General features: G+C 37.9%; 1 protein-coding gene across 1 annotated transcript in view; it reads right to left on the bottom strand.

Annotated features, from left to right (window-relative positions):
• The window catches only part of LOC115784719 (protein shisa-8), a 112,060-nt gene that overhangs the window by 59,847 nt on the left and 37,031 nt on the right, over positions 1-15,182 (bottom strand). The window contains 1 exon segment of the mRNA XM_075074398.1: positions 11,475-11,590. Coding sequence (XP_074930499.1) covers positions 11,475-11,590 — 116 coding nt within the window.

Here is a 15,182-nt window from a genome sequence, read left to right on the forward strand (position 1 = left end):
CTGCACGCACATCATCTCCCTGCCTATAGGACGTGTTTTCACTTAGCACCCGTCCTGCAGGCTGCAGTGATAACCATTTTCTTGTTTTGATTTCAATGTCAGACTGATCCCATCTCCCTCCTCCACTCTCTATTGCTCTCCCACTCTCTCTGCATCAAAAGTACATTCCTGCTCCCCCTGCTCCATTTGTTTCTCTCAGTTTTCTCTTGCGCCTCTTCTCTTTCTTCCTGCCATCTCAGCCTCCGTTCCGCCTCTCTCCCTCTCTAATGTTTTTATTTTTCTCTCTCTGCCTTTTTTTTTTTTTTTGCCTCTCTTGAAGGCTAGTGACATGCAAATTATGCCCCACAAATGCAAATCCTTACCTATGTCAGAAGAGACCTCCAGTGGAGGAGAAGAGCTCAGATGTTTCCCACTGAAACATTATCCTTTTGTAGCACAGGGACTTTTTTTTTTTGTTACAAGGTCACCTGTGAGAACTTCTGAATAAAGAATTGCATATGTGCATTTGAATTAATGAAACAGAACAGGCATCATTATTTAATGAGTTTTAAAAGGGTGTTGCAACAGTAACTAGGGCACAGACATAGGCGGCTTTTTATTTGTGGCTGCAAAGTTTAATCAGTGATTCAATGTCTGAAATGTAGGACATAATTATTGTAAAGCATATGTAACACTGTAGTTACATGAGCACAGTACTGTGCAAAAGTCTTGAACCACCCCTCTTTTCCTTATATTTTGCTTCTAAGGAGCCAGATTCTCTTGTCATTTTTAAAGTGACCATTTTAGAGGGCTGTTTCTTTGTTAGCTACGGTAAACCACCTAACGCTGTCTTATAAATCATTCAAGTATTAAAAAGGCACCTAACTCCAACAAGAGTCATGGTGCTGCATGAAAATATTTGTCCCCTTCCTTATTTCTTTTTTAAATTATTATTTTATTTTATTTTGCATTTTTCTCATACATGGTTCATGTCATCCAAAAAGAAAAGAAAAAACAAAAAAAAAAATTTGAGAATGATAACCTGAGTAAATACAAACACAGTTTTTAAATAATGATTTCAATTATTACGGGACAAAGTTATCCAAACATACCTGGCCCTGTGTGAAAAAGTAATTGTGAATAACTGTGAATAATCAAATTTTTTTGGAAAGCTGAGTTTAGTTTAACTAGCCACACCCAGATTAATGCCAGTTCAATTCAATTCAATTCAATTCAATTCAATTCAATTCAATTCAATTCAATTCAATTCAATTCTATTCAATTCAATTCAATTCAATTCAATTCAATTCAATTCAATTCAATTCAGATAGCACCAAATCACAACAGGCAGTTGCCTCAAGGCACTTTATATTGTAGGTAAAGACCCTACAATCATTACACAGAAAACCCAACAATCAAAATGACCCCCTATGAGCAAGCATTTGGCGACAGTGGGAAGGAAAAACTTCCTTTTAACAGGAAGAAACCTCCAGCAGAACCAGGCTCAAGGAGGGGCAGCCATCTGCCGTGACCAGTTGGGGCTGAGGGGAGAGAGACAGGACAAAAGACAGGCAGTGGAAGAGAGACAGAGATTAATAATAATTTTAACAGTAATGCCAGACCTGTTGAATCAAGAAATCACTTAAACAGAATGTGTCTGACAAAGTAAAGTAAGCTAAAAAGTCTCAAAAAGCAATACATCAGGTCACGATCTAAAGAAACAGCAGAGAAACAAAATCACTGACATCTATCAGTCTGGAAAGGGTTACAAAGCCATTTCTAAGGCTTTAGGTCTCCAGTGAACCACAGTGAGAGCCATTATCCACAAATGGAGAAACCTTGGAACAGTCGTGAACCTTCCCAGGAGTGTCCAGCCCAACAAAATTACTCCAAGAGTGCATCAATGATTCATCCAGGAGGTCACAAAAGAACCCAGAACAACATTTAAAGAACTGCAGACTTCACATGCTTCAGTTAAGGTCAGAGTTCATGATTTAACAATAAGAAAGAGACTGGGCAAAAAATGGAATCCATGGGAGAGTTACAAGGAGAAAACCACTGTTGACCAAAAAGAACACAAAGGCTTGTCTAACATTTGCCAAAAAACATCTTGATGATCTCCAAAACTTGTAGGAAAATATTCTGTGGACTGACGAGACAAAAGTTTAACTTTTTGGAAGGTTTGAGTTCTGTTACATCTGTTATAAAACTAACACAGCATTTCATAAAAAGAACATCATACCAACAGTGAAACATGGTGATGGTAGTGTGATAGCCTGGGGCTGCTTTACTGCTTCAGGTTCTGGATGACTTGCTGTAATCGAAGGAACCAGAAATTCTGAGAATCTCCAGCTATCATTTTGTGCCCTGAAGCTCAAGCACACTTGGGTTATGCAGCAGGACAATGATCAAGTCAGAGTTGATGGTTCAACAGTAAGAAAGAGACTGGGCAAAAATGGCATCCACTAGCCAGCCCATCTCTGAATGTCTTTGATATGACCTTAAACAGAGTGAAACTGACTGAATTAAAACAATTCTGCAAAGGAGAGTGGGCCAAAACACAGTGATGTGAAAGAGTCACTGCCTGTTATCACAAAAACTTGATTTCTGACTGAGCACTGTATAAGCTCAAAACTTGGCATATCTTGGTATGGTGTGTAGTGGTCCCTTAAAAAATTTGGATGTGTAGAGGACAAAAAAGAAGCAGCAAGCCTAAAAAAATATCTACAGCAAATAAACAGTATCTGAAAGTCATGTTCTCATGAAATGGGAAAACATTCAGCAAAGACCCAACAAAGGACATGAGAGATGCATCTGGACCTTTAGCTGAGCCACCTACTGTTCACTGAATGGTCTCAGTGGAAGGGTGGCTGTCAAGAAGCCATTCTTAAGGAAGGGATCAGGGAGAAAAGGCTTAGCTTTGCCACATTAGAAAAGAAACTGTACTGAAAATCAGTGGCAACAGGATGAGGTCAGGAGAGGTACAACAGCGACTGTCTGCAGCCATCTGAAGAACACAGTGGAGGCTCTGTCATCATTTGGGGTTGTGATTCAGCCTGTGGTGTTGGGGATTTTGTCAAAATTGCTGGAATTATAAATGGAGAAATGTAATACATGTACTACCTTCTGGAAAGAGTCTGATTGGCAAAGGCTTTATTTTTCAGCATGACAATGATCCCAAACATACAATGTAGTAAAAACATACCTCGATAGAAAAACACACAATGGAACACTATCAGTCATGGATTGGCCTCCCCAGAGCCTGAACCTCAACATTATTGAAGCAGTGTGGGATCATCTTGACAGAGAACAGAACAAAAATTCTGCCAAGATCCAAAGAAGAGCTTTGAATGTCCTTCGAGAAGCCTGGAGAACTATTCCTGAAGACTACATAAAAGAAATGACAGGAAAGCTGCCTCAGAGAGTTTGGACTGTGCTGAAGAATAAAGGTGGTTACACCAAATATTGTCTGTCAAGCTCTTCAGAATTATACAAGTTCTGTTTTGCTTTATATGCTGTATTTAAAAGTATGTTTGCATGTTTCAATAAATCACTGCACAGATTTCCCATTTTACTACCAAAAAATAAAGATATAAGAGGTGGCTTAAGAATTTTGGACAGTACTGTACCTGACAAATGATATATTCCCATTATAATGGTGCAATAATCTATTTATATGGGTAGGTTTTTGAAAACGCTGTTCTAAGCAGATATGACATTTGCTTTCCTAGGCTGACATTTGCTGAGTCAAATTTTGTGCCAGTCATGCCATTATTGGAAAAAATAGTAGGGGTAAAAAGAATTCTTAAAACTGCATTTGTTGCTAATATGGGCCAAATTTTTCTCATAGTGCAAGTGGATAGGTACTTTTACTAAACTGTGCACAACAAATCTTTCTTTAAGTCCAAAACACAACATACCAGTCAGTGATGCAACAAAAAATATGCAACGTGGAACTGTCCATGGTTCTGAATTCATCTGCTTATAATTTGATGAACAAAAGAAAGAAAGAAAAAATCTCTTCTTCCTTGCGCTGCAGTCGCTGTTACAGTTAGGGAACATTTGCATGGCTGACAGCAGCTATAAGTGATCTGGGAGTGTACACACATTCCCAGCTTTCCATCTTCTTTCCCTCCTTTTCTTCCCAGCCATCTGTTCCTGTCTCACTCCTCATCCCCTGCCACACTTTCTTATTCACATTCCATTGCCTGATACCCTCTCCACTCTAGTTCACACTTTTATATAATCACTCACTGGCTCACTTACACGCACCTTATGTTTTCATTTTACTTTCCCCAATTTCCTGTCCTCCCACTCATTCTTTCAAAACTTTGATATCACCCATTATTTTCTTTACATTCTTCCCAATTTCTTTATCACCATCTTCATATCAGTTCACCGTCTCAGCAGTACATATTGACAAAATTTCCATGGAAATGCATACCACAGTAGGTATATATGCATATGCTCAGGTGGCACAGACTCAGGCAGGATTTGTTTACATGCGGCCATCTGCACACATGTTTATAATGATGTATATAGCTGTGCATGGCCTGTGCATGGCCTGTGTGTGTGTGTGTGTGTGTGTGTGTGTGTGTGTGTGTGTGTGTGTGTGTGTGTGTGTGTGTGTGTGTGTGTGTAGAATAGGGTGACTGTCTTCAGGGCAGCTCTCCACACCAGAACAGAGCAGAACAGCAGCTGACCAGCTGTCCCCCTCGCAGCTAGCAGCATGTTGTCTCTTCTATCTATTCTCTCTATCTATGACTGTGTTCATCCTTCCTTCCTCAGCCTTTCTTTTCCTTTACCTCTCACTGTTTTATTCTTTCCTTCTCTTTCACTCTAACTCTCTCACACATTTTTTTCTTTTTAAAAATCTTGTTGTGACCCTGCTCTAAACCAGACACTTCCATGTTTTACACAGTCTTGTTAGCTTATCTGCTACAAGGCTTTCTTTCTTTCTTTCTTTCTGTTACAATGATTTTAGCATAAAGTTATACCTCTTGTAACCTCATGTAGTAATCATCATCCTGGTTCTTGTCCCAGTAATGTAATACTTTCTAAATAATGAAATAATGATGCCTTTCTGAGCTAAATACACAAAAAATTATTAACAGTAGGTGACTGTAATGCTTGCAGAAATAAATATTATTATTGGATATTATTGGAAAAATAAAATCAATTAAAAAGTTCAGTAACAATATGACAAAAATCAAGTGCCATTGTCTGACAAATTAATTTAAGTTTCACGTTTCATGTAATTGGCATGATCTGTGCAAATAGCTTGCAGAGCATATACAGATTATTGTAAACCTTATTTTCATATGAAGTGGATCTGTTAAATAAACTCCCTTTGCTCCACTTGCATTTTAAATCATGATAAGAATTGCTTCTGAGCCCCAGATACGCACTGATTATATCGGAGTCTGAGATTATTTGTATGATATCTCAGCCCAAGTGTGTTTTTGAACTGTAGCAAGGTTACAGCAATGATATTTGCAGTTTCAGGCAATATTAACTGGATTTACATACTGTTTTTCTGTAGGTGCGTCAGTGGGATTAACTCAGAGAAAAGAATAAAGTCCAATGGAAGAAACAGAAGACAGGCCAACTCCAAAGAGGGTTTTCAGTTAAACCTTCATGTCATAATTTTTTAAAATTTAAAGCGGTTTTATATGTTTAGACTTATTTGGTTTGGGAGGCAGCTCAAGATATTATCATAAAAGGTCTACAATGATGCTTTGAGACAGGGCATAGACTTTATTATATATTATTCATTACTGAAATTGAAGTGAGTAGAATCTCTAGACATTAACAGTGGACCATTACTATTAAATATCCATTGTTATTTATAGGACATTCCTGCAATTTTCAAATAGTTTTATTAACATTAATATAAAGAAATAGATGTTTATTGTGAAACATGCAGTCTTACTGAACACTGAAGCCTGAGCACAGAACAACTGCAGTTTATAACTGGAAAACTAAGCTACCATTTCACAAGATAATCCCCCCTTTTTTATTACTGAATGCTATAATACATGTTACAGTACTGTTTATTTTAATAGTGATGCTATAATAAATTAAAGAAGTGACAGCAGTTTCTTGTTCTTTTCTCTCTGCAATATCAGCTGTCATTCGTAACCCCGCAGGAACTCTTTGCTCTGCAGTTTCACTCATTCAATCATTGTAATAGACCCTGGTACCCCCCCCTCCCCCTCCTCTTTCCTTTTAAATATACCAGCCTTTCTCTTTACATCTTGACATTTTTATGTCTTACTTCATCACTTACATTGTATTAAAAATATATCTGTCTTGAAAATGAGCAAGAGTAGAAGGGGAGGGGAAGGCAGATAACAAAATAATCTTTTTTTTTTTTTTCAGAGAGGAAACATAAGGATTTGCCTGCCATCTTCATTAGGGGAAGACTTAGAACTTCTTCAGAGTATTTTCATCCTAATTAGGTGTACTTAGACAGCACAGTTATTTCTGACTTGGGCAGTTACAAAATACTGAAGGCTACAGTGCATCAGCACTAATAAAAGCAGTATTTTTGATATGCATTTTGAGTGTTTGCATTAGCATCTTTTGCCTTGTTTTTGTTTCAATTCATGTGAACTGCATTGTTCTCAAAGTAAACTGTTATTTTCATACTGTAGACTTTTTCTATAACTTTGTTGAGGACAATTTCTGTGAACATACAGTCAACATAATCCGGGGTTAACAGATTTCCATTAATTGTCAACCAGAATAAATAACACAATAGAGTACTATGTAAAAGTCTTGAGCCACACCTCATTTCTTTATATTTTGCTAGAAAAATGCAAAATAGGTGCAGAGATTTATTGAAGCATATGCAAAGATACAGGCAGCATGATGACGTGGTGGTTAGCACTACTGCCTCACAGCCAGAATGACATCTAGAAGGTCTGGGTTCGATTCCACCGGGCCTCTCTCTGTGTGGAGTTTGCATGTTCTCCCTGTGTCCGTGTGGATTTCCTCCCACAGTCCAAAGACATGCAGTTACTGGGGTTAGGTTAATTGGTCACTTTAAATTGCCCATAGGTGTGAATGTGAGTGTGAATAGAGGCTGAAGAACTATTGCTGAAGACCACTTTAAAAAAATGTCAAGAAGAAAGAAAAATATAAAATTCTGGGTGGCTCAAGATTTTTGCACAGTACTGTATTTCTTTTACTAAGGTTAAATTATGGTCAAAATTCAAAATCCACAGTTGCATGCAGATATAATACAGCATGTTGATAGTTTTTCAAGAACTGATATTTGAGTGCACTGCAAGGAAAGTCAGGGGATCAGAAAAAGATTGTAACTGAGCCTGCAGGGGACAAAAATAGTTCCACTCTGGTGCAAAGTGGCAGAAACACTGAATGAACCAACATTACAGACTGTCTGGGTTAAAATGCCTCCATATCTACATCCAGATGAAATTCTAATGGATTTGATTACAAATAAACAATATTTGTGTCTTTAGGTCTTGAATGTGAATTTGAATCTTTACACCAGTGAAAAGGAGCAGATGGAATAATATTTGAATGAAAAGCTCTATTAATGTTCCACAGAATTCAAACTATGAAACAAAATAGCTTTCCAAGTCCTACAAAAAAAGTTGTTTTACTCAAACCTGCAGCAATTTCTTTTGTATTTATGCAGGTTTGTTTACCACCTGGTCCCGGTTTGTCTCTGTCTCTTTCATGCCCCCTCCTCTCTCTCTTTGTTGCTTTCCCTGTCTAAGCTGCCAGGAGGATTGAAAGTGTTTAATTAAGAGGTGATTATGTGACAGCTGACCCAGCAGGATAAGGATGGCTTTATTTTATTGGCACTACTGTCATCACCCTGTACCCCAATTTTTTTTTCTCCCATTGTTTCACACCTCTCTTACCCATCTCTTTAAAAACTTGCTCTTTTTATTATTATTTTTAATGGATTAAATGTGATTCGCCCATTTTCATTAAGGGTTTCTTAGCGACTTAACATTCAAACATTCCAGGTTGATTTGAAAGTGTGTGCTTTGTTCCTGGTGACTATTTTACCAGTTGTTTAAATAAGAAAAAAAAGAAACAAAACAGACTAGTTGACATGTCTAAAAGGCAGAAACTGAGAACAGTCCAATAGTCTAATATGGTCATGCACATATTGCATGTCTATTGAGGTGATTTATGAAACCAATCACATTTTTCAATAACCAAATGATGTTTCAAATGTTGGTAAAAGGTGTGGCACCGTGTGTCATGTTGCACACATGAAATGTCAGAATACATTACTGAGTGTGGCTAACATTAGCAGGCTAGTGTCCACACATCTGTGGAGATGGTTGCGCATCCCTTTAGTTGTATGGTTAGATGTTGGTTCGCCCTCGCACAACCAAAGCAGAACCTCTAATTACTCAAAGAAAAAGAACACCTCTAAGAACATCAAATGACTGAATAACGGCACAGTTTTGCAAACCTGCCATCTGCTTACTTTTCATCCTGTTTCCAGGCCTGTTTAATTGCTGGCGGCGTCATAATATCTTTGAGCCAACAGGTAACTGCTGTTTTACATCTATAAAATATGAATATTTGTTTAACCGGCTATAATTTCTGGTGCTGAGTAGCAAAAGCAGCAACGCTGAAATGTCTAGTCATGCACATTGTCTAAAAAAAGTAAAACATTAAAGACATTGTACATAATGCTATTAATACTAAGACTAGCACAACAAAAACTTAACAACAACTACAGTAATACTGCTCTACTACTACTATTAACAATAACAGTGATTCGACAAAGTTCACCGAACTGTGTACGACGCAAGACTAGCAAATGTAGACAGTTCTTTTCCACTTCATGTTTCCTGCATTTAGAGGACTCTTCAGTAATTGTGTTTCTTATGCTGTAGCATGTATCTGAAATGTTTTCACATTCTGAGAATGGCACATAATTGAAATGTTTCACTAATCAAAACACATTGTTGTGTTGTATCATTAAGTTACTGAAGCCAAAAACAGTGATGCTGATGAATCTGATTTTTTTCACACAGTTTAAATATTATTTTAGAGATATGCAGCTAAACCTGAATGTTTCTGTAGTTCATTCTGGTTTCTGTATTTGCAGCATTTTTTTTTCTATATTTGCATTACAGATTACATAAAAGAAGAGTGACATGAATACAAAAGAACCTTATAAACCTGGACTGTTTTATTGACCAAAAGGAGGCAAATCCTTTTGTTACGAAAAGAGATCCCACTGTATGGCCCTACTGCTCACATGATTTATGACCTTGGTACTGTAGATGCTTTCCTGATGAGTTTACGGTTTTGATCACTAGTTTCAGACATTATTTAATGCAGCATGATGCCCCCCCTTTTAAAAATTCTGATCTCATTTAGATTAAACTATAAAAATCAAGAAAACAAGCTGTCCAATATTCCAAATGCACAGATTCAAAATTAGAGCCCACAAACCAAAAAAGTGTTCCCATATTTGTGTTTTGTTTATTTGTACGTCTGTCCTTAAGCTGCAGTGTGGTAGAAGGCAGAGAGAAAGAGAGGACGATGACAGAAGAAAGCAGAGCGTTAATAAGCACAGTACGGGGTGAAAAAGACAGCCAAAACATGTTTACATCAGTGGTGGGAAGATGAAAGTAAAGGGAGAAGCTCCACTAATTTCCTTTTGTAGTTCCACGGATAAATGCTGCATGTAGTATAGGTGCATTTGTGACAAAAACAAACACACTTTTACCCTGGAATGCAAATAATTTATAGGAACCCGGAGCAGCGAGGAACAGCTGGTATCCTAAAGGTGCTTTTACATTCAATGAAGCTGCTATCATCAGTGAGTCCTGTTTATTAATTTCATATGGCTTCACATCTGCCTCTTGTGCAAAACTACACAATACTGAGCCAACCTGGATATAAATACAACTGGACAAAAGGACAACTAGCATTTTTTCTTTTGAGTTCAACGGTGAGGGCAAAACTGTGAGGCAACGGGGACTTTTGTCCTTTAAACACGCCATCAGTCTTGTCACAAATGAGCCCTCAGGAAACATGTCCACTAATTTAGGTCTCAACCCACTGAAGAAGCAGAGGGTTATATTAAGCATGTATACTGTGTGGTTGTGTGTGTGTGTGTGTGTGTGTGTGTGTTTGTGTGTGGTCAAAGTGTCGAGAGAAAGAGGCAGACAGATGGGTCACACAGTTTTCCCTCTGTGGGTCTGGAGCTGGAACAGCTAATTAAATCTTAATTAAATATGACCTGCCTGTCCCTGCACGTCCCCGCCCAGGAAAGACATGTATGTGTTTATATGTGTGATGAAGACACACTAACAGAGAGGTCGAGGGTGGGTGTAAAGGATATTTTCTTATTTACTGGTTTGAAGTCAAGAGTTGTAGTAGGTTCCATGGCGTTTGTGCTTAAATGATGCATTTCAGTGTCTTTTGAGGCTGCTGTGTGTTTGAGAATGATGGTCTGCCACAGTCAGTGTTAAACTTTGTTCAAATCCTTCCAGTTAATCCAGCTCTTTGTTTCTGAGTCTCTTGGGCATACTTATAATTTAGAGGGTACATGTCAGGGAGCTCTTGCAAATTTTTTTAGAAGTGATCTACTATTATTTGAAAACATATAAATTACAACTTGGATAACAATGATTAGCTAAACTCAAAGGATAACAGTTGACACTGTACATTAATTTTTTTGAGAGACAAAAAATATAGAATCTCATAAATTATCTACTGCCATAATTTATTTGGCAGTAGAGTTAGGACACTGGCCATCAACTTGTTAGTGTAGCTAGCTTGCTATGCTAACTGGAAAGCTAGTAGTTACAGTATTAAGACTTCACAACTGGTCAGTTTGTTTTAGGCATTGTTACCAAAATAAACATGGTCTCTGCCATTTCTACTGTAATGAGTTACCTGTCAACTGTTACTGTTGCTGGTGTCATATTATTTATAATAAAATGAGGGTGGTGGGAGGGATCCCCTGTGAATTTTTGCCCAGGGCCCCAACAAACCCTAGAATCACCACTGTAGAGCCAAATGCAGAAAAAACTGAAGTCTGAAGCCAGAACGTTTGACTCAAGCTTCAGACTTTAGGGGTTACATGCACAAACTCTGACCTCATTATTTAAAACTATGGCCATGCTTAATATTAACATCCACCACTGTAACAGTAAAAATAAGGAAAAAACACTTTTTCATGTAAGTAAGTGAAAAAAAAAAAGACTTAAGTGCTTTGGTTATTTCTTTGGGGTCTCTGTCTGGTAATGGCATGCTATTATAAACATATAACACATCAGGAATCACTACAGGAATCACTAATAGAGACAATTTAAAGTATAGACAAATAGTTGAAATACCAAAATGTAGAGATTATTCCCAAATTAGTAAAATTTAACTGGTAAAGGTTTTAGCTTAAGCTGAGCTTGATAGCTCCACAATCCTCTGTTGTCAGCGCAGTTTGCTTGCATGGTAACTCATACGTGCCAAAAACCAGAACTTGCCATTGTTGGAGCGTAGTGCCCTGGCAGAGATACCATTTGTCCCTATAGGATGATGAACACCAGTACCATCCACTGCTCCTCCCTCCCCGGGCTGCTTCAGAAGCTCTGTCAAAGTCCTGGAGGGAAGAAGAAAAACAACATTTACACACTTTGAGAATCCTGCACACAATCTGAAAAACAGACAAACAAATTGTCTAACGAGCTTTCACAAGTGCACTCATGCATAGCCACAAAAAAGGGAAGAGGAGAGGAGAAGAGTGTGATATCAGGCAAAGATAAGAGCGAGAGCAAGTGCTGAAACAAAGAGGACCAGAGGGAGAGTGTTTAAAGATTGCTTAGTTGGGACCGTCAGAAAGATAATAAACAATAGAAAAAAAAAAAAAAACATGTTGATGTGGATAAAATATGAACTGCCATTGTTTAAAAAGAAATAGCACAGCAACCTTTATCTCAATAGTTTTACCTGAGGATAAAGATTATTTACATCAATAAAACAGAAAATGCTCTGAATTAAACTCAAGCTAGTGGAAGTGAGGATAAAAAGGATGAGTCTCTGGTTGTTTGCCAGTTGGGAGCGTCAATCATTTATAAGAAATAAGACAACTTCCCCTCTTGCTGTCTTTTACTGTTTGATGCCTTTGAACAAGTTCTGATGCCGCTTGAAAACTGGAACACAGGCAGGAAAAGGCCTGCAGATTTAACTCTTTAGGAGCACACAGAACTTGCAGCTGTAAACAAGCACTTGGACCGACTATTATATGTGATGCACAGCACGACGTTACTTGAATCTCGAAACTAATTACTGGCCATGTGGGTATTTCTTTACTTGCTGTAGGGTGCATGTAAAGACTGTGAACAGCACAGCTGATTTGAAAAAAAAGAAAAAGAAAAACAGAAACAAAACAAACGTCTTGATTCAGCTGTAACAGCTGGGTCTTCATTTATACAAGTGGGTTTTATATTTGAAGGTTATTTAATTTAATTTAATTAAAAATGCTGAGCTTAACAAAAGCTGGCTAACCAGATTCTAAATACTGTACCTGGTTAGGCAAATATGTAACATGGACACCTGCCAATGAATCTCAAACATACTTAAATTAATGACCTTTACGCATCATAATGTCAGCACAAATTTTACATGTTTAGTTCAGAGTAAGTAAAATGGACCAAACAGGCTGAGAAAGAGAAAGCCAAACTTTTTTGGAGAGGAGATCACAGCAAATGGCAGAGGAAATGGAAGCCAGGCAACATGTTTTTATTATCTGGAATAAACAGTGGATTGACAAACAAAGCCAAATATTCAGTTTGGGGAGAGCGACTGCAGTGAAAGAGGTGCAGCAGACAGAAGGAACTGCAAAGTTAAACGCAGGCTTGGACACGTATGAGTCCCAAACTGCATCACTCCTACACAGCCAGGTACATAGATAACTTATTAGCTCATGCATGGTTTTCTGCTTAAGTCATACTTGATATCAAAACTGATTGTAACACCGCAGTGTGTGTGTGTGTGTGTGTGTGTGTGTGTGTGTGTGTGTGTACTTTTACTTTGCATTGTTTATCTACTGCAGATGAAGAAATCATTTGCTGTTTTCTGTGATGTGTTGACAGGATTATTTATTTTTAAAACTGTGAGGTTTGAAAGTCATGTCTTTATTCTGCAAGACTGCAAAGAACAAAGATTGTTTTTAATACAAACGATGGTTTCAAAACTGCGACCCTTGCCACATGTGATCGCGGGTTAATTGCTAAACTTAAAAACAATGGTGAGAACACCAAAGTCTCATTGCCACTATTTCCTTTTAATAAGGCAAGAGAAGAAAAACACTTGCTGATTATTATATTGACACATATATTTCTACTGTTGACTTCAGTCTATAATTGGTTCTTGCCAGCTTTCTAGTGTTTCTGCACATGATGACAGAAATCACGCCATCAACGTGTCGTTTTTGACAAGGAAATTACAGTAACATAGTCGACAAATCAGCTGTGACCTCAGAGCTGACAGCCATGAATATTTCCTCACTGTTAATCTCACTGTTGAAACCTTTGCACAGCCTCCCAAAATGCATTAAAACAATTGTCTTTTTATTAGCCTGCTGTGAAATGGTTGCCTGTGGTCATGAGAGCAGTGAGCATGAAAACATGAACATCAGCACAATATAGTGCAATTAAACACAATACACATGTAAGAGGCAATGAATGTTGCAAGCTTCCGTGTCTTTATGGGTCATTCCATCTCAGTTCTTTAAATTTATGCGAAATTTCAGGTTTTGCATAAAAAAGAATAAAGAAAAGCTTTTATAAGCACTCTTTGTTTGAGCTCAGGCCTTCAAATTCTTTTGGGGTAAATACCTGGATCTATGGCTCTATGATCATGAACTCAACAACACAGAGTGATGGATGCTTGAAGTCCCTGAACTATTTGGATGCTCGCTCTCTGCCAGTGGCTTTAGAGTCCTGGAGAAATATTTTGATTGCAGCTTCTCATATACAAGGCAATCTTCTTTAAAAGTCAACCCAAATGAGGTGCATAGTTTCACAGACATCAACGCTTGAATAATATAAACAAATTAATCTTGTCTATACATGTGCTGTGTGTCTCCGTCTCCTCTCTAGTAGCCTGCACTAGGAACTTACATGTCTAGTTGGATTTCAACAGTACTGTTTCAGGTCAAACACGGCAAATTGTGCACTTATTAGAAACACCATTTGCTGTGATCGCGGTGCTAGCTACTGCACTTTGAGAACCTGCAGTGACTGAAGAAAATCTGCTGCTGTTAGCCAGCTGGCATTGTCAGTGCTGCTGTTGAATCTTTTATCAACTGGATGAAAACTGTTTGCTGCCATCAGAAAGGAAGGAAAGTGAGGACTCGGGGCAGTAAGTGTAGAGTAGCCATCACTCAACTTTATGACTGTTGTGAGTGCTCTTGGAGCACTTGACAGAGGGAACACACTTATGTACTCAAAGCATAAATGTGATTTAAGACACAGCAATAGTCTTTCTTGTGTATTTGACTTGTTTGCTGTGGCTTTGCGTTCCAGTGTTTAAGTATTCCTTTCTGATTTTTATCCTGTTTTTCCTTTTAGATTTAATGTTGTTACATTTTTTGTTGGATTTTGCCATCCTATTCAGCACTACTTCTCTGCCAGCCTTTGCACACCTCTAGTAAGTTTTATTAATTCTGTTTATACATCCTGGTTCAGCATCTGGTGTCCCGGGTTTGGTCCTGAAGTCTTTAGGACTCTTATACTATTAATGTAGAATAAAATTACCTCTGTATATAGTGTAGCTTATTATCTATACAATATTTATCCTAATAGTCTTTGCACTACTTGTAACACAGTCCTTTATGTGCAAAACACACCTTCTGTTATCCAGCGCTTGCCATTATATTACAACTGTATGGATAAAGTATTTATTATTGCCTAAGGTGAAAGTTTGATTATATTATATATTATATACCTTATGAGCACCTTGAGGCGACTGTTTGCTGTGATTTGCCGCTACTTACATAAAACTGAACTGAACTGAATTTCTTTAACTTATAATATCAGTAGTTTTTGGTTTGCTGTCTGTTGGCTGCAGCGAGTCAACATTCATGGCCAGTAATATTGATTCTTGATCTGACTCTGCCATGCAGTGTGTAGCTATGGAACTGATATTCTTCCTGCAACATTCCCTTGAGGAAATACAGAAAATACAACCTT

The sequence above is a fragment of the Archocentrus centrarchus genome, chromosome 8 (assembly GCF_007364275.1).
Source record: "Archocentrus centrarchus isolate MPI-CPG fArcCen1 chromosome 8, fArcCen1, whole genome shotgun sequence".
NCBI classification, from domain to species: domain Eukaryota; kingdom Metazoa; phylum Chordata; class Actinopteri; order Cichliformes; family Cichlidae; genus Archocentrus; species Archocentrus centrarchus.